The 20,649-nt window shown below is 37.3% G+C and overlaps 1 protein-coding gene across 10 annotated transcripts in view; it reads left to right on the top strand.

Moving 5' to 3' along the window:
- The window catches only part of LOC106066461 (probable 3',5'-cyclic phosphodiesterase pde-5), a 114,135-nt gene that overhangs the window by 47,008 nt on the left and 46,478 nt on the right, over positions 1 to 20,649 (top strand). The window contains exons 1-2 of one of the 10 annotated variants that reach the window (XM_056028505.1): positions 4,495 to 5,243; positions 7,755 to 8,920. The exons of 8 other annotated variants lie outside the window; for them this stretch is intronic. In XM_056028505.1, the coding sequence (XP_055884480.1) occupies positions 8,881 to 8,920 (40 nt within the window). In that variant the 5' untranslated portion in view covers positions 4,495 to 5,243; positions 7,755 to 8,880. Of the gene's footprint in view, positions 1 to 4,494; positions 5,244 to 7,395; positions 8,921 to 20,649 lie in introns of those variants that run through there. One more of the 10 variants, XM_056028506.1, reaches the window with a different exon arrangement.

The following is a 20,649-nucleotide window of genomic DNA, read 5'->3' as shown; positions in this document are numbered from 1 at the left end:
TCAAGTCGACAAGAGATCGTTGTGGGAGGAAGTTGTTTTGAATGTATTCCATGGATTTGAAACTTGAGCAAGAGGCAGCTTTTAAGTTGTTAGCTGAGCATGCTATTTAAGTTTTAAATGAAAGTTAAATAATTTAACATGGCTAGTGTTATTAGGAAACTTATAAAAGTTAATGTGGCTAGGATTGTTAGGAAAGTTATCATAACATGGCTAGGATTATTAGGAAAGTTATATAACATAACATGGCTAGGATTGTTAGGAAAGTTATATAACGTAACATGGCTAGGATTGTTAGGAAAATTAACAAAGCTAGAATTATTAGGAAATCTGTGTAACTTAAGGGCGACACATTTTAACTCTGTTTGACCCTGTTAGTATACGGGATGTTGGGTATTTTCATGTTTCGGATGAAGATTATAACATCCTAGCACAAACCTCTGCAGGACGGCGGGTGATAGAGGTAGTCAGGTTTCGAGCCTGGCACCATCGAGTGCAGTGCATGGCACATACCACATAACCAGGCAGTCATGTATACCACACAACCAGGTAGTCATGTATACCACACAGCCAGGCAGTCATGTATACCACACAACCAGGCAGTCATGTATACCACACAGCCAGGCAGTCATGTATACCACACAACCAGGCAGTCATGTATACCACACAACCAGGCAGTCATGTATACCACACAACCAGGTAGTCATGTATACCACAGCCAGGTAGTCATGTATACCACACAGCCAGGCAGTCATGTATACCACACAACCAGGCAGTCATGTATACCACACAGCCAGGCAGTCATGTATACCACACAACCAGGCAGTCATGTATACCACACAACCAGGCAGTCATGTATACCACACAACCAGGTAGTCATGTATACCACAGCCAGGTAGTCATGTATACCACACAGCCAGGCAGTCATGTATACCACACAGCCAGGCAGTCATGTATACCACACAACCAGGCAGTCATGTATACCACACAACCAGGCAGTCATGTATACCACACAACCAGGCAGTCATGTATACCACACAGCCAGGCAGTCATGTATACCACACAAACAGGCAGTCATGTATACCACACAACCAGGCAGTCATGTATACCACACAACCAGGCAGTCATGTATACCACACAACCAGGCAGTCATGTATACCACACAACCAGGCAGTCATGTATACCACACAACCAGGCAGTCATGTATACCACACAACCAGGTAGTCATGTATACCACACAGCCAGGCAGTCATGTATACCACACAACCAGGCAGTCATGTATACCACACAACCAGGCAGTCATGTATACCACACAACCAGGCAGTCATGTATACCACACAACCAGGTAGTCATGTATACCACACAACCAGGCAGTCATGTGTACCACACAACCAGGTAGTCATGTATACCACACAACCAGGCAGTCAAGTAAACCACACAGCCAGGCAGTCATGTATACCACACTGCCAGGCAGTCATGTAAACCACACAGCCAGGCAGTCATGTATACCACACAGCCAGGCAGTCATTTATACAACACAACCAGGCAGTCATGTATACCACACAGCCAGGCAGTCATGTATACCACACAGCCAGGCAGTCATGCATACCACACAGCCAGGCAGTCATGTATACCACACAACCAGGCAGTCATGTATACCACACAGCCAAGCAGTCATGTATACCACACAACCAGGCAGTCAGGTAAACCACACAGCCAGGCAGTCACTTTTGTAGTGAGTCCAGCTCAAATAAATGCTTTAAAGACAAAGTCATATTTATCAGCCCCAATCAATGCTTAATAATTTCCTCGTCATTCGTGAAAGTTGATCTATTGTATTCGATCACTATTGAGATTCAAGTCGACAAGAGATCGTTGTGGGAGCAAGTTTTTTTGAATGTATTCCATGGATTTGAAACTTGAGCAAGAGTCAGCTTTTAAGTTGTTAGCTGAGCATGCTATTTAAGTTTTAAATGAAAGTTAAATAATTTAACATGGCTAGGATTATTAGGAAAGTTATATCACATAACAAGGCTAGGATTGTTAGGAAAGTTATATAACGTAACATGGCTAGGATTGTTAGGAAAATTAACAAAGCTAGAATTATTAGGAAATCTGTGTAACTTAAGGGCGACACATTTTAACTCTGTTTGACCCTGTTAGTATACGGGATGTTGGGTATTTTCATGTTTCGGATGAAGATTATAACATCCTAGCACAAACCTCCGCAGGATGGCGGGTGATAGAGGTAGTCAGGTTTCGAGCCTGGCACCATCGAGTGCAGTGCATGGCACATACCACACAACAAGGTAGTCATGTATACCACACAGCCAGGCAGTCATGTATACCACACAACCAGGCAGTCATGTATACCACACAGCCAGGCAGTCATGTATACCACACAACCAGGCAGTCATGTATACCACACAACCAGGTAGTCATGTATACCACACAACCAGGCAGTCATGTGTACCACACAACCAGGTAGTCATGTATACCACACAACCAGGCAGTCATGTAAACCACACAGCCAGGCAGTCATGTATACCACACAACCAGGCAGTCATGTAAACCACACAGCCAGGCAGTCATGTATACCACACAGCCAGGCAGTCATTTATACCACACAACCAGGTAGTCATGTATACCACACAGCCAGGCAGTCATGTATACCACACAACCAGGCAGTCATGTATACCACACAACCAGGCAGTCATGTATACCACAGCCAGGTAGTCATGTATACCACACAGCCAGGCAGTCATGTATACCACACAACCAGGTAGTCATGTAAACCACACAGCCAGGCAGTCATGTATACCACAGCCAGGTAGTCATGTATACCACACAGCCAGGCAGTCATGTATACCACACAACCAGGCAGTCATGTATACCACAAAACCAGGCAGTCATGTATACCACAGCCAGGTAGTCATGTATACCACACAACCAGGCAGTCATGTATACCACACAACCAGGCAGTCATGTATACCACACAACTAGGCAGTCATGTATACCACACAACCAGGCAGTCATGTATACCACACAACCAGGTAGTCATGTATACCACACAACCAGGTAGTCATGTATACCACACAACCAGGTAGTCATGTATACCACACAGCCAGGCAGTCATTTATACCACACAACCAGGTAGTCATGTATACCACACAACCAGGCAGTCATGTAAACCACACAACCAGGTAGTCATGTATACCACACAACCAGGCAGTCATGTAAACCACACAACCAGGCAGTCATGTATACCACACAACCAGGCAATCATGTATAAAGAAGGTCAAGTACAGGGGAAAAAGGTCTCCCTCAATAGATTTTAATCCTATCCCAGGATAACTTTCAATGTCAAATATAAAAAAAAGAAGTACTAGCGTATATAATCCGCTAAACTCATTGAAGTCTGACTCCGCCATTTGACGCCATATTGGTTTTGTGCCATATGAATAGATCGTATGTTGTTTCTCCTGTCTTAGCACCCAGACCTTTCAATAGGGTACTTATAAAGTAAGCTGGGAAACACTCTCAGTCCCAATGGAGTGAAGAGCTGTGTAGGTATGTGTGTGTGTGTGTGCGTGTTTCTAACCTAACACCTGTGTGTCTTGTCTATTTACTGTAATGTGAAATCGATTCTTTCCAAAGTCCGAAACTCTATTGAAAGAGAAGAGACAGGAACAATAATGAACATGGTTGATATTTGTCAATAACATTGAACTTCTATCATTTTGTCAAAAAATCTGATTTTTGTTTGCAGTGACTATACAATAGATCTAATCTAGTACTCGGATATAATGTCCACTATGCAAGTTTTGTGCGGTCCGCAAGAAGTTTTTTTTTTTATTATTATTTGTTGTGGCCCACAGAGTCACTATAGTTGTCAACCATTAGTTCATAATATTCTAATAAATTCCATTGCTCCTTCTCTTCGAGTTAATACTCGATGTTTATGCTCCGGTTGTTCCAATGTGAACCCGAGAACTTGATTGAATCGGATGTCTTAAAAAGTGTATGTTCCATAACCAATGTGAGCAAGAGAACTTGATTGTATCGGATGTCTTAAAAAGTGTATGTTCCATAACCAATGTGAGCAAGAGAACTTGATTGTATCGGATGTCTTAAAAAGTGTATGTTCCATAACCAATGTGAGCAAGAGAACTTGATTGTATCGGATGTCTTAAAAAGTGTATGTTCCATAACCAAACTGAGCCAGAGAACTTGATTGTATCGGATGCTCTAACTCCAACCAGATTGGCTTGGAAGCTACTGAATATATGGCACTGTACCTATAACTTATTGAAAGTCATGAGACTGTACTAATGACCTAGCTAAGAACTTTCTTCAACTCTTTACCCATTCAGCGGACACATAAAATCTGTTACTTTGGAATTGAATGAAGGCCCTAGTGAAAGCCATTCAATTGATCACTTGCCATATTCCCAATCGAAGCGATACGTTAGAACCTAACATATAGGTGACCTACTAGTGTATTGGATACGTTGAAACAGGCTCTAGGACATATGTATGCCTGTGTTCAGATTTTTTTTATATGCATAAACTTTTATTTGGCCGTTTTAATACCTTTCCTTTAATTTGTATTGTACAAAAGGCTGTCTTGGTCTGTTCAATGAACTCTACACATCAATACATATAACGTTGATTCCTTTGTGCTTAGATGTGTTGATCTAGACCACAACACGTGCTTATAAATGTCATCTGTGTAAATAATCTTCTTGCTTAATAAATGTTCAAAGTCTCGAGGCAAAGTTTTGTGTCAGTGATGTCTGTGTTATACTAGAGTTACTAGAGTATTCTTAATGGATTAATAACGCAATTTCGTTAATTATTTCTGAGATAAGAGCGTGCTTTCTACGTGTATTCTGATCACACTGTGAGAAATGCTGAATAAATGCATGTATTAATGTAATCTGATAACGTTAGTACAGGCGTTGGTATTTCCATGTAATTTTGAAATACACTGTGTTATTTTGTATAACAATACATGTTCAAAGAAAATCAAATGTAAACTGATTAATGCAGGTATAGGGAGAAAGATGAATTAGAATTGATAGACATTATAATAGGACCACTATTTCAGACATTTAACAAGCAAAAAGGAGAAACAAGAACTGAATGGGGAAACAAAATGTCTGCAGGAGACAGCCATTGAGTGGAAGGGGACACACACACATGACCTTGAAATAATAAAATATAACTAGTACTCGTTGATCTTGGTAAGAGCAAGTCACTTGCCTATCTATTACGTAGATTTTTACTTTCGATATTATCAGAGACTTTCTTTTCGAATTCAATAATAATGTTTAACATTAAACTCAGCCACTGAATGTAAGATCAAACATCAAAATGATTTCTCTTCGCCATAGCTGATTACATAGTTCCTTTTGACTTTTATTGAATTTTGTAAGTAGGGCGAATGATTTACAATCCATATACTAATGACTTAAAATTCAAATTTGTAAAAAAAAATAATAAATTTATAATATAGAGTATATATGTACAGTGACTGATTGTTATATATACTCAATCTGTCTTTCTCTCTTTTAACTGCAAACTACAAAAAAAAAAACAAAAAAAAAAACACAACCGCCAATACAAGAAGACAAGACGTGTACGTCTGGAAAGTATTGCTGACATTGTTGTCTTGTTAGACCGACTGATGATATAATACCACAGGATACGGAGATTTATTAATTTTATTATTATTACATTATTAATATTCATATGCATTCAATGAACTAATTTTAATGAAGATATGGTTCAATGTGAACATGAGCTACTCGATGTTATTGAATGATTATCTAATGGTTGGTTTTGTAAAGGACCCCAATCTCTTATTCAAGGCCTCTAGAACGAAACTTAAAACTATCACACGAGCGTTTCTTGTCAAATGTTTGCACATCCAAATGACAGTTTATGCCTTCTCTAAAGCTGCATCCAAATGACAGTTTATGCCTACTCTAAAGCTGCATCCAAATGACAGTTTATGCCTACTCTAACGCTGCATCCAAATGACAGTTTATGCCTACTCTAAAGCTGCATCCAAATGACAGTTTATGCCTACTCTAAAGCTGCATCCAAATGACAGTTTATGCCTACTCTAACGCTGCATCCAAATGACAGTTTATGCCTACTCTAACGCTGCATCCAAATGACAGTTTATGCCTACTCTAAAGCTGCATCCAAATGACAGTTTATGCCTACTCTAAAGCTGCATCCAAATGACAGTTTATGCCTACTCTAAAGCTGCATCCAAATGACAGTTTATGCCTACTCTAAAGCTGCATCCAAATGACAGTTTATGCCTACTCTAAAGCTGCATCCAAATGACAGTTTATGCCTACTCTAACGCTGCATCCAAATGACAGTTTATGCCTACTCTAACGCTGCATCCAAATGACAGTTTATGCCTACTCTAAAGCTGCATCCAAATGACAGTTTATGCCTACTCTAAAGCTGCATCCAAATGACAGTTTATGCCTACTCTAAAGCTGCATCCAAATGACAGTTTATGCCTACTCTAACGCTGCATCCAAATGACAGTTTATGCCTACTCTAACGCTGCATCCAAATGACAGTTTATGCCTACTCTAAAGCTGCATCCAAATGACAGTTTATGCCTACTCTAACGCTGCATCCAAATGACAGTTTATGCCTACTCTAAAGCTGCATCCAAATGACAGTTTATGCCTACTCTAACGCTGCATCCAAATGACAGTTTATGCCTACTCTAAAGCTGCATCCAAATGACAGTTTATGCCTACTCTAAAGCTGCATCCAAATGACAGTTTATTCCTACTCTAACGCTGCTCTCTATTCAAATATTTCCAGTTTTTCTTTCCATGTATTTCATTTCATATTTGTTTGTCTAGAACGGAATATAAAAGTGAAACCTAACGACACACAGCCTCTTTCTGAACTCAAGACTATTCTCTAGAAAATCTCAATCTAGGCCACACAAATATATTTTATAATGAGCAACTATAGCCATGGAGCTGAGACGCTTAGTGAAAACATTTTGTAGACTTAACCCCCCCCCCTCACTTGATGACGTTATTGTTACTGCAATGACGTCACTGGCGCTCTCTGGGCTCAATTATTTAGATTTTTTTGTTATTCGTTTTTTTTTTCTTTCCCAGCTCGCAGCCTTCGCCTTTTATTTTGGTCTGAAGTTCATTTCCTCCTTCCTCTCAATAAAGTGAGCTCACGCGCAGCCTTTCACACACTTTCTCACCCTCTCACACACACGCCACTTAACATTTTCACACACATCCACGTAAGCTCATACACACACACATACGTGGCATTTACACGCAAAGTCTCTCACAAGATTGAATCTTTTTTTTTTAAACCTTAGGCGTTTGTATTCCCGTCCGTTTCTAGTCTCTCTCTCTCCCTCTCTTTCTTTCTCTCTCTCTTTCTTTCTCTTTCCCTCGTTTGTTCTCTTGAAGTTTATGACGTGTGAGACATTACTCATTCCTGTGCACATTCTAAGGAACAGAACGTATTTTTTGTTGTATATTAGCATTTAGATTGTTTGAAGATTAGGTCATAGTTTAAATCTTTGCGCACTTCTAGAATAGTTAATTGCCAACAGGAAGTGACGTGATGAAACCAAATATTCCTATAAGCGTGTGTTGTTATTTACAATTGTTACCGAACTGACAGCATTAGTTAACCGTGCTCGTGTTTTGTAGTCTGAGATTCCAATAAATATATTTCATCAGATATAGGTCACTTTCGCTGACAACTAAACACTGAAAACTAAATAAAGGTATGTTCACATGAGTGTATTTAACTCTGAGACTTACAGATGTTTGACCTCAATCTGTTAATTGGTAACAACTATGAAACATACAAGAAGGAATAGTGGCTAGAAAAACAAGTGTGAGTACTAATGAAATGTTCCTAAGACCTCACCTTCTGACATGCCAAGCATGGTCTGAGAAACTACTTGCAAGTGTAAACTTATTCTTAAATAATTTTGGAATGACATAAAAAATATAAAATACAGTAAATAAAAAGAACAACATTAAACAACTTTCGCCTTTAGTTGGAGTGTTCAGATTTTATTCTTGATTATCTAAGATTGCGTTTTTCTTTCTCATTGTTCACGACTTTGGAATATATGAGTGTTAAGTGTCTTCTTGAAAATGTCTATTTGTGAACTATAAAAGGACTATGAATGAAACTGACCGCCATTTGTATTCCACCTCCAATTGTTTGGATCCTGACTTGAGTCAGTTTGGCACATCCCCATGTCGCTGAGTTGTATCCACTGGAATATGTTGTCACAGCTTCAACCGAGTTGTTTTCTAGCATTGCTCCTGTGATGAAATCATTTTTCAAAAATAACGAACTCAATATTGAAATGTTATCCCAAGGCATTAGTTACGTGCACCGTTCAATTATTTAGTCAAACCGAGCAAATTGAATGCAGTTTGAATAAAGGCAGTGCTTGAAAAACAGTGTTCATTCAGGCAGGGCTAGGCAAGAAAGTGAACGTTTAGGAAGTGCTAGCTAGGCAAGGCAGTGATCATTCAGGCAGTACTTGCCAAGGCAGTGATCATTCAGGCAGTAGCCAAGACAGGTATCTTTCAGCAGTTCTTTCCAAGGCAGTGATCATTCGGCAGTACTTGCAAAGTTAGCTATTATTCAAACAGTACTTGCCAAGGCAGTGATTACTCGAGCATTACTTGCCAAAGCAGTGATTATTCGAGCAGTACTTGCCAAGGCAGTGATTTTTCGAGCATTACTTGTCAAAGTAGTAAATGTCCACATGTCAGATCCCATGCAAGACACATCAGGGTCTCTGTTGAGTGCAACTGGTGTGTGTGAAACAAAAAGCTGAAAATGAGCCCTGCCAAGAAGAGGAAGTTAACAAGGAGCACAGGTAAGCTCTTAGGATTGTTAACAGCCCCAGACCCACCCACTTAAAATCATTATACACATCTATTCATTTAAAGGAGTGATATGGTTGTATGTCATTTAGTATATGCCAGTGTTAGTATAAATATGTCTACAAGTTATTACTCACAATTGTGTTAGTCCTACATGCTTCACACAAAAAATCAAGTTTTTAAATTGATCTTTTACATCTTACTTTAAAAGTTTTTTTTTATTTCTATTGGGGGTTTTCATACATGATGGGGAAAGAACACTTGAATGAGCTCGCTTATTGGTGCATCCGGTGCACAACATACAGGAAGTGTTGATAAGCTACGTTTTAACAAATGTATACGGATATCTTAGTGCACTTTTTAGAATGGCAGAATCAAGTTTTCTAAGCGCGTCTGTTTGTCGCACAAAATAATTTCAACATGAACAAGATTACAAAGAGAGTTTGTGTTACACAAACTCAGAGGCGGCCCCCGTCGAAGTCGGATCCCTGTCGGATCTGCATATTCGCAAATAATATTCAAGAGGTGATTTAATTTTCATGTAAAATGTTTTACACGTTTCAGATGTTCCTTCAGAGTTGAAGATAATTACTTCCTAGTCCAAACCCCCCACAGGACGACGGGGGATGGGAGCGGGCAGGGTTTGAACCCTGGGCCATCCATAAATCTGAACGACAGTCCAGCGCGCAAACCGCACGACCAGGCAGCCATCCGATGGTCAAAAGTAATAATGTTTCAAAGATTCATTTGCCGTAAATTTAAATTTAAATTTAATAAAAAAATAGTAGATTAGTTTTAGTATATTAAAACATTACAATATTGATCAAAACGTTTGGAAATGAAAATCTACACTTTTTTTACACTTTAAGTTTAGAAATTGAAATTCTACATCTTAATCTAGTCTATTTTAGTCTAAACTAGATCTAGAAATTCTAGATCTAGACTCTAAAATAATTTTAATTAAAATATAAATCCAGATCTAGATATACTGTAATAAAAATCTAGATCTAGTTTAAAAAATCTAGATTAGATCTAAATCAAGATATCATTCCTTTTTTAAACGCGAGTCACATAACGAGGCTTAATAAACATTACTATACCGAGTTCTTTTTTCATTTCATTTAAAGAATTCATTCCATATGACGTCAAAGGAAAAAAAAACACTACGTCACACGGCCTAGCTAGAATAAAAATCGCCTTCATCATTACGAGCCTTTTATCGAGTGTTCATAGACATTGGTGCACCGAGTGCGTTCTTTTAGCATTTCATTTAAAGAATTCATTCCATATGACGTCAAAGGAAAAAAAAACACTACGTCACAAGGCCTAGCTAGACTAAAAATCACCTTTATCAACACGAGCCATTTCTCGAGTGTTCATAGACATTGGTGCACCGAGTGCGTTCTTTTAGCATTTCATTTAAAGAATTCATTCCATGTGACGTCAAAGGAAAAAAAAAACACTACGTCACACGGCTTAGTTAGACTAAAATATGTTTTCATTAATACAAGCAATTTTTTCGAGGGTTAATAGACATTGGTGCACCGAGTGCGTTCTTTTAACATTACATTTAAAGAGTCCATTCATATGACGTCAAAGAAAAAAAATTCCATTACCTCACAATAGGCTAGTACCGGTACCATAAAAAAAAATGTCTTTATTTACACGAGATATTTAACGAGGGTTCATAGACATTGGTGCACTGAGTTCTAATAGATATTATTTAAAAAGGATCAAAGCCACATTGTTTTTGCGTTTTGTCTGTCAGTCGGTCTGTCCGTTATCTTGATAGAAAAAAAACAACTAAAAGTTATTAAAAATTGATTAACCTTTATTTTACGTTTCAAAACATCGCAATAATTTTTAGGTATGAACACAATTGAAAAGTTTATATAATAGATTGTTCCGGATGTTTGTATAAATAGTAAAAGAAAAAGAGAATTTCAGATAAATGTAATACCGTTAATTAAATTTTTTGGATGGTCTCGTATAAAAATTAGATGTACTACAGCCACGTGGAGAGATTTTCATACCTTACTTTGATGTTTGGATTCTGTTTTCCTTAAAAATCGGAACATAATATTAACGATAATTAGATTTTTTAATGTTTTAGGTAGAAAGTTAAATGTACTGTAAGAGAGTAGTGAGTTAAAATATTTTTCATAAAAATCCGTAAAAACATTATTTCGTAAATGAGAAGATTATTTGTTTATTAATTAGAAGAGGGAGTTCAAACAATTATTTGGCGTTAGTAGATTTTTAAATAAATTCGGAAATTTCTGGCGACGATTTGTAAGAAACAAAATCCGGAACTTTCTTTATCGATTACAAAACTTCTATGTTATGTTTTACAAGAAAATTAAATGTCTAAAAAGTAATTTTCAGTAATCAATTCTAGTAAATTACTTTTTTTAAAAGCCTTATGCGATTTCAAACAATCATTAGGCATAATTCATGTTTTATAAAACAATATCCGGAACATTTTTACAATTAATGAAATATAAGTCAGTATAGAGATTATGATTTAGCATTAATATGCTATTTACATAAAAAACGGAACAACATATTATTGATAATGTGTTTTTGCAACGTTTAAGCATGGAAATGGAATGTAATATAAGTTAGAAGAGCAAACAAACATTTGTTGGCGTTGATTAGTTTTGCACAAAAAAATCCGGAACAATCAATTTTAGATACTTAAAACTATTGAGATGTTATGGGAGGAACATTAAAGGGTAAATCAGATTTTCAATAGCTTTTAGAGTTCTAGTTTTTTAAATCTAATCGTGACGGACAGACCGACCAACAGACAAAACGCACAAAAATAAGCTTCTTTTATTCGGATGGGGGCACTAAACAAAAAATAAATAAAATCTGATTTTTAAAAAAAGTTTAAGGAATTGGTTTAGCACCTGATCATGTTGCGACGTTACGCTACTGCACGAAAATCGCTGCATAAAAAGTCCATTTAAAAAAATGTGCGTGATATTTACATACAAAGTGCATTATTAGCCTTTATAAACAAACAGAAATGTTTTCTTTTAATTTTAGCAGCTAGTTGACCAGAAAAAACGTCTTTAACTATTATTTATATTTGTTGTAAACATTTCCTGTACATTTTTTAAATATATTTGACTTAGTGATACTAAAAATACACATAATTGTCCATCTTTGTTAGCATATTGTAACATTGCCTCCCTTATATTTACGTAATTGTTTTAGAATTGGTGTATTTTTATGAAAAAATCGCTTGCATAATTAATTTTATAAATTAAACGGTTTGCTTTTAGAAAACCAAAAGTAGCCGTTGCACCTAAACTTTTCAAGCCGGATTTAATGATGAAATAATATTTTTCATATCTCTTCTAGTTTTCGAGATCTGAGTATGACAGACGGACAGACGGACAGACGGACATTTTGCACAAACCTAATAGCGGCTTTTTCCCCTTACGGGGGCCGCTAAAAAAACATTACAGTTTCATTTTTGGAATTAAACTTCTTTCAAAACTAGATGAAATAAAAGAAATTTGACTTGAAAACCAACTGGCAAGTATTAAGATAGTGTTAAAATTAGAGCTCAATACTTTTTGATTGAGTTGACAACAGTCACGTTCAATTTAGTGTCCTTGACATTAAGTTGTCATGCAAATCTCCAATGGGCTTCTAGCCACAATTTTATATTTGAAATGGAATCCCTTATCTCCCCAATTGAAAGAGACTCTAAACCACTAAAGACCACTGTGCCATTCAAAATTATTCAAAATAAGCAATTAGAAAATTGTGCCGTCGGCCAGTCTATACATTTGTATAATTCCTCCTAATAGCTTGCAATCTCTTAGTTGGTTTCAAGGATCATGATGGAAGCTGGAAGGGTATTTCTAACTCTAGTTTGACCGTTATAATTTGTCTAAATATAATCATAATTAAAAATTTAGCTTACGTTTTTTTTTTTATCGCACTCGACTCCAATGTTTCTTTGTCTTCAATAAACGGTTGAATAAATACATAAATGTACTTGAATATTTTGCGCACTGTCTTATGTTGAAATCAATTTCTGGACTATTAATAGAAGAGCTGGGCAAGGAAAAGACTTCTTGCACTAATGAAGCATTGGGACATTGGGTGTCGGAGACAGAGCGTGTACAAACTTTGTTTACAAACAGTGAGTTGATTGAAGCTTTGTAAATACAACTTTTTAATTTTATTAGTTAGGTCAGTGGTCCAAAAATGTTCTAATTTTGTGTCAACTAAAAACACGATTAAAAGAAATACACACACTAAAATTGGTTTAATTGGAGGATTAAACAGACTCTCTGATATATCAATGAACTATGTCCTTGCAATTAAACACTTCTACAAGGTGTTTAGTGTTATTAGGGTTTCTTTTGCTTATGTATGTACGACTACAAGGTGAACGTCAATGGTGTCTTACAAATTATTAGGGTACACTACTCGTGAACACAAAGCGTGGCATGTTGAAGGGTATTTAATGTCACTAGAATTTGTCAGAACAGACAATGAAGGGTTGTATACGTGAAGAGCAGTCGTCTCTTAGAATATCACTCAGTCACGTGTACCTAGCAGACGTATAGCTATTGCAGAGCTACTTTACGATTTGTTGCATTTCTGAGTTAATTTTAAAACTACAAACTACAACTGAAGGAAGGGGGAAAACAGGTCACCAAGAGGTAATGGACAGAGAAAGAGAGAGAGAGACAGAGAGAGAGAGAGGTAAAGGTAGAGAGAGACAGAGAAAGAGACAGAGAGAGAGACAGAGAGAGAGACAGAGAGACACAGAGCGAGAGAGAGACAGAGAGAGAGGTAGAGAGACAGAGAGATAGAGTTAGAGAGACAGACAGAGAGAGAGACAGAGAGAGAGACAGAGAGAGAGTTAGAGAGAGAGAGAGAGAGGTAGAGAGAGACAGAGAGAGAGAGAGGTAGAGAGAGACAGAGAGAGAGAGAGGTAGAGAGAGAGACAGAGAGAGAGAGGTAGAGAGAGAGAGAGAGAGAGACAGAGAGACACAGAGAGAGAGAGACAGAGAGAGAGAGACAGAGAGAGAGAGACAGAGAGAGAGAGAGACAGAGAGAGAGAGAGACAGAGAGAGAGACACAGAGAGAGACACAGAGAGAGAGAGAGACACAGAGAGAGAGACAGAGAGAGAGACAGAGAGAGAGACAGACATGACAGAGAGAGCAATGATCCATCAATGTAACGTCCATGTCTTTGATCCAATCTTCCTCTTTTGATTTTGTTTTTAAGTTCCAATTCTATCGCCCACCCCCCATTTCTCCACATCGCTTTCTGTTCTAACTCTCTGGTCCAGTGTTTTATTGCTTCAAGAATCGAAACCGGAACTTAACAATCAAAATATAAACAAAGAAGATATGACGATACGTAAACGCTTGCATATAAAAGTTTCATTTGCGCTTTAAAACGAACGTTCGAGAGAAAGTATAGCTGTTAGAATTTTTGGTTTTCATTTAATTACCCATCCCTTGATTAAGCGAATTAAGTCCATGAACTCCTCCTGTATACGCCTTCATCCCCCCCCCCCCCCCCCCCCCCGCGTCCAGCGAGGTCGGCAACGAAATGGATATCTGCACCATCCCTTTCTCGGGCAAAACACGTCCGCCCATCAAAAGAATAACGTCCGCCGCTGAACAATAGAGTCAGGTAGTGACATCTTCTCGTTCCAAGTAGTTACTAGGGAAAAGATAACTTTCCAAATTACCACCTTAGTTAACTCCTGACCTGATCACAAGTTTAGATAGGGCCCCTTTAGTTAGCTATAAAAAAAACTTTTAGGTTAAATTCTACTGGACGCGGGTAAATTAGAAAGAGTTGGTATCATTGGGTATAGCATCAAGGTTGTTTTAAACCAAAATTTAAAATACCCATAATCTATAATCACTAGTGGCTATGCTAATGAGTTTCAGGCCCAATCTATGTAAGAGTAGGCAGATTTCTCCACTAAACTAATCTAAGGGCCGCTTGTATTTTTTTTTAAACAACCGTGGTAGGCTGCTCTTGTTTATGTAAATCATTTATATGTGTATTATTTTGTGCATTCATTAATACTATGTAATTATGTAAAATTTTATCTTCAACACATTGATTATTATCAACGGGCTATGTTTACGCCTACGTTAATTATTGTCCTCTACCAAGCGTTGAGATGATTTAATCTAGATCTACTGGAGCGATAGGATCTTTTACAAAAGATCTCGAATCATCTGTTCTCTTATTAGAGAACTTTACAAATGAGATTGGATCAAAGCGCTCTGAGCATGCTATAAGCATGAAAGTAGCGCTATATAAAAGCTATAATATATATAGATCTATGAATGTATTTTACTGTGTATCATGCCAGTTTACTTTAGTGACGGCCTGTGATATACCATATCAGCCTATGGTATTTATCGTTATTGTAATTTTATTAATATTCAACATCACTATGTAGTGAATAAGATTTGATCTATAATCAATCTTATCATTCCTCCTGCCATTTATTTCTACATATTTCCCTTTTCAATCATAAATAATTTATATAAGGTTGCCCACTAGACATGTGTGTATCTTTCTTCCTATATGTTGGTTTTATTACCAGATATATTTTATTTCCAAGTTTAAACATTTTGGATGACGTTTCTAAATACGTCGTGTCATATGTCCACTGTTTATTTCCCTTTTATTCTGTTTTATGTAAATATCAGGTGACCGAGCCTCGCTCGGATGAATAATTTGTTAAGGAAGGATATATACCCGAAGTTATTTTGGGAATATTTTTGTAATTACGAAAATGAACGATCGGGTAAAGACTATCAATCCGAAGAGTTGCTTTTTCGTTCTGTCAGTTCTCAATGTAATTGTACATGGCGATTAGAATAGAAAGTCCCCCCAACAGTAGGTCTATAGAAAATCACAGCTCCCGTCTTAACGTTTTACATTGCTTCTTTCGAGTAAAACTATTGGGCTATTATAGGCTTAGAAGAAAGTCTTTGCAGTGTAACTTCTAAAATGGTTACTTTCTGACATTTAATATTGCAATTAATATATTCATTAAGGCTCTGAGACATGAACACTTTACAGAAAACAGCTAAGACTTCTTGAGTGCTTTCACCAAAGATGCTTGCGCTCCATCATGGACATACGGTGGCAGGACCGCACTACAAACAGCGATGTCCTTGCCAACGCCGGTATGGACAGTATAGAGGGACTTCTTATGGTCCGACAGTTGCACTGGGTAGGGCACGTATCCCGTATGGGAGACAAACGTATGCCAAAGGCAGTCTTTTTTTTTTGGTGAGCTAAAATGTGGTCGACGTAACAGAGGTGCCCCACGGAAACGCTTCAAAGACCAGCTTAGGCGTCAACTTTCCTTGGCTGACATAGAAGAGAGCACCTGGTTGCATGCGGCCTCCGAACGAGACAGCTGGAGGTCACTCACGTAGGCCGAGGGATACACATTTGAGACCAAAAGAAAATCTGCTGCCGAGGACAAACGCAGACGGCGAAAAGAAAATCAAAATCGACCACCTGCGAACAATGGTTATGCTTGCCCTGGATGTGGCAAAATATGTATGTCACAGCCGGGGCTGCGCATCCACGGGAAATAATGCATTCCTCACTAATTTTCGGACTCGAAGACAAGCCTTATTATTATGGCTTTAGTAAGAATCATCAAGTGATGCAAAATCTCTACGTTATAGTGTAAAACGTGCACCTAGTAACAAAGTAAAATCGCTCATTTTTTCCTAAGAGACTTAAAAACATTGCGTTAGTATTCTAAAGAAGCGTTAATCCTAGGTGTAAATTGTTAAATTAAACCATTATAATTTATAATAGTGTTCCCGTGGTCTCCTTGTTTTCAAGGAGCTCCTGGATCTCTCCTGAAACTCATGTTCTTAAAATAGACAAAAATTGTCATTTTGGGGGTAAATCAATATGGTAAACGCCAGTCCTACGCGTGATATAAAAAAAACGGCATCGTCAGCTTTCATTTAATAAAAATGTAATGCAAATACGAATTTATTTTCTAATACAAAATCTTTATTTTCAATTATTATCCTTATCCCTACCCTTACTGGTCCGCGCGCAATCCATTTCACATAGGGCCCCGCAAATGTTAGGGCCGGCCCTGGTTGTGCAAGTAAGGCATAGATAAGCTGTGTCATGACCATTTCCTATGTTTTGGTATGGGACAGTAGACTTCGAAGCTTAAACACATTGCAATAATTCACCAGCAAAATAATAACAAAGTAAAAGCTACCTACGGGTCTAAGCAATTAAAGTGTAAACAATTTATAAAGCCTTTAAACACAATAACTAATCATACATAAAGATATTTAATTTCATTATTTTTTTTCCATAGTTTCATAATGGATCAATGTACAATAAGATGGTGCGCAAATGTTTTATTACGCCAATTGAATCATTAAAACTTTTTCTTGTTTGCGAAAAAAAGTCTTAGTGAACTGCTGTGAGCCTAGTGACGTAAGCGGTGTCAAGTTTTTTTTCCCATTGACGTCATATAGAAAATTTCATTCATAAAACATTCAAGCCAAAATTAATTTTTCGATAATGAGCCATTTTCAAACCGATATAACGGTCGACTTTGAGTTTTCCCGATGTGGCCAATGAGTTGAGAATTTTTTTCTCACTATTATGCACATACCGTGAAATTTTAAAAGAAAATCGTTAGAACCGTTTTCGAAATAATATATATATATATAAATATAAATATATATATATATATATATATATATATATATATATATATATATATATATATATATATATATATATATATATATATATAATATATATACAAGAATTGCTCACTTAAGAGTATAGGATATGTAAGCCCAAGTTTAAACCTGTGGTTTACTGTCTTTGATTAGCCTTAAGCATCGCATTCCACTTATCTTATTCATGGCAAACCAGTAACACAGACTAAAAACGCAAAATACCTAGGTGTTATAATAAATGAAAAACTATCATGGAATCCACATATTGATGAAACTACAAAAAAATCCAACAAAGCATTAGGATTTATTAAAAGAAATTTCTATAAATCAAATAAGAACATAAAACTAAAATGTTATTAAACCTTGGTTAGGCCAATAATAGAATATGCATCCTCCGTTTGGGACCCCTCAACTCAAGAAAACATTAAGAAACTGGAACAGACACAAAATAGAGCAGTGAGATTCATAACAAACGAATATTCACATTTGACTAGAGTAACACCTTTAGTAAAATCACTAAATTTAGAAAGCCTTCAGGACAGAAGGCTCAAAAGTAAAGTAGCAATCATACATAAAACACTGAACCATAATCTTCAAATACAAAAACAAAATTTAATAAAATACTCTGAAAGACACAAAGATAAAGGCACATTCCTCGTCCCATATGCTAGGACAAATTTGTACAAATACTCCTTCTTCCCTAATGCTATTAGAGCATGGAATGGGTTGCCTGAGCTAGCCAGGAAAACCAGTGACTTGGCAGAATTTAAGTCATTGGTTAATATGCATGACTAAATGCATGACGCGTAGGACGTAATCATCTTCTTTTTTAAATTAACGTCTGTATTATATAAGATAAGATAAGATGATAAAGTTATTTCCCCTGTTTCGCATTTTTAAAAATGTATTAATTAAACGGAATGAGCTGTATGCACAATCTGATTGATTGCATGGCATATGAAAGTTCCTACCTATTGTCACGAGGAAATTTCTAAATGCTTCTTTCTTTTCAGCCTGGTTGTTAATTGTGGTGCAAGGGCGTGCAATTTCATTCATCCCTAGATCTACACTGTCTACACTTGTTAGACCTTAGTCCTTCAGCATCGACTAGGTCTACAGCGTCACAAAACCTGAGCCAACAACGCCAGAACTTTCCCCCCACCCTCTGTCAGCGAGAAGGAATCTCTGTAGTGCCCACTACAAACGGCCTAAAGCCCAGTGCCCACTACCTATTGCCTACGGTCCAGTATCCAGAGACTTGCCTAATGGTCAGCGCCTACTGCCTAGTGAACTGCCCATCCCCGGCTCAGCTGTCCACTGCCCAATATCTACTGCCCACTGCCGACGGCCTAGAGAATACCCTTCCTACCTTTCGCTGCAGACGATAAGCTTCTATGAGTCAACCTCATCCCACTACAAGTTATAAAAGTCTAGCGACCAACCAACCAGCAGTGAAAGATAAGAAATAAAAATAGACACTTATCCACTCCTTCATATGCAATCCATGATGAAATGAATCCATCAAACTATCTCCTATGTTACCACTACCTAAGCTATCATTTTGTTGTTAAATTAAAATATTCCTATATTTCATATATATTTTGTTCATTGGTTCTCATTGTTAGCTCCTAGTGTGCCTGTTCAAAATGTGAGCGGGGAAAAACTCAAAATTAACTTCCCCTAGAGTTGACGAACCAAAATCTTTTAAAATAGCAAAAACCTCGCCACAGAGGAGATAAACCTTATTTTAACCGTTGGTCCGAAAATCTCATTGTTATTTCAGCCTGTATAGAAAGATACAGGTAACACTTGACGATAGTAACAATTGTGAAAGTTTAAAATACCTTTAATTATCTTATCTCATATACTACAGACGTTACTTCAAAAAAGAAGATGATTACGTCCTACGTGTCATGCATTCAGTCATGCAAATTAACCAATGACTTTAATTCTGCCAAGTCACTGGTTTTCCTGGCTAGCTCAGGCAACCCATTCCATGCTCTAAATTAAATCGGTAAGCCAGTAGCGCAAACATTTTTTGTTACATTTTAAAGTAACCTCTAATAGCCTTGACAAAAGCTAAGCCTCTCTAATAGCCTTGACACAAGCTAAGCCTCTCTAATAGCCTTGACACAAGCTAAGCCTCTCTAATAGCCTTGACACAAGCTAAGCCTCTCTAATAGCCTTGACACAAGCTAAGCCTCTCTAATAGCCTTGACACAAGCTAAGCCTCTCTAATAGCCTTGACACAAGCTAAGCCTCTCTAATAGCCTTGACACAAGCTAAGCCTCTCTAATAGCCTTGACACAAGCTAAGCCTCTCTAATAGCCTTGACACAAGCTAAGCCTCTCTAATAGCCTTGACACAAGCTAAGCCTCTCTAATAGCCTTGACACAAGCTAAGCCTCTCTAATAGCCTTGACACAAGCTAAGCCTCTCTAATAGCCTTGACACAAGCTAAGCCTCTCTAATAGCCTTGACACAAGCTAAGCCTCTCTAATAGCCTTGACACAAGCTAAGCCTGGTCATTTGACCTCTAGATGCCAGTCGAAAATGGAAATGAAGAAAAAAAAATGCAAAAGAGTTATAAAAAAAGAGTGTACAATTATAATAATTGACCCATTTTAATGGTATGCCTACTTAGTGCTATTTATATCGTTCTGCGTTCCCTCGGGGACACCACCCACCCCCTCCTCCTTTATAAGCATCATTACACTTCGGGTTTGTTTTTTAGAACATTGATTATTTTTCGCGATAAGCTAAAGACCGAAATGCGATCCTATATATATATTACATAGACATTGGTCTACATATGACATTGATCTACATATTACATACATATGCAGGCCGGTGATGAAGTATAAACACTTTTCAAACTAACATTACAGATATTTAGAACGTAGTTTATGACTTTTGATTTCGAAAGAGAACTAAAAAAATATATTCCAAATTCGTAACTTTTTAAAATACACTGA

The sequence above is a fragment of the Biomphalaria glabrata genome, chromosome 5, assembly GCF_947242115.1.
Source record: "Biomphalaria glabrata chromosome 5, xgBioGlab47.1, whole genome shotgun sequence".
In the NCBI taxonomy this organism is placed as follows: Eukaryota; Metazoa; Mollusca; class Gastropoda; family Planorbidae; genus Biomphalaria; species Biomphalaria glabrata.
Note: the sequence above shows the minus strand (reverse complement) of the source record. Positions and strands in the feature narration are given on the sequence as shown.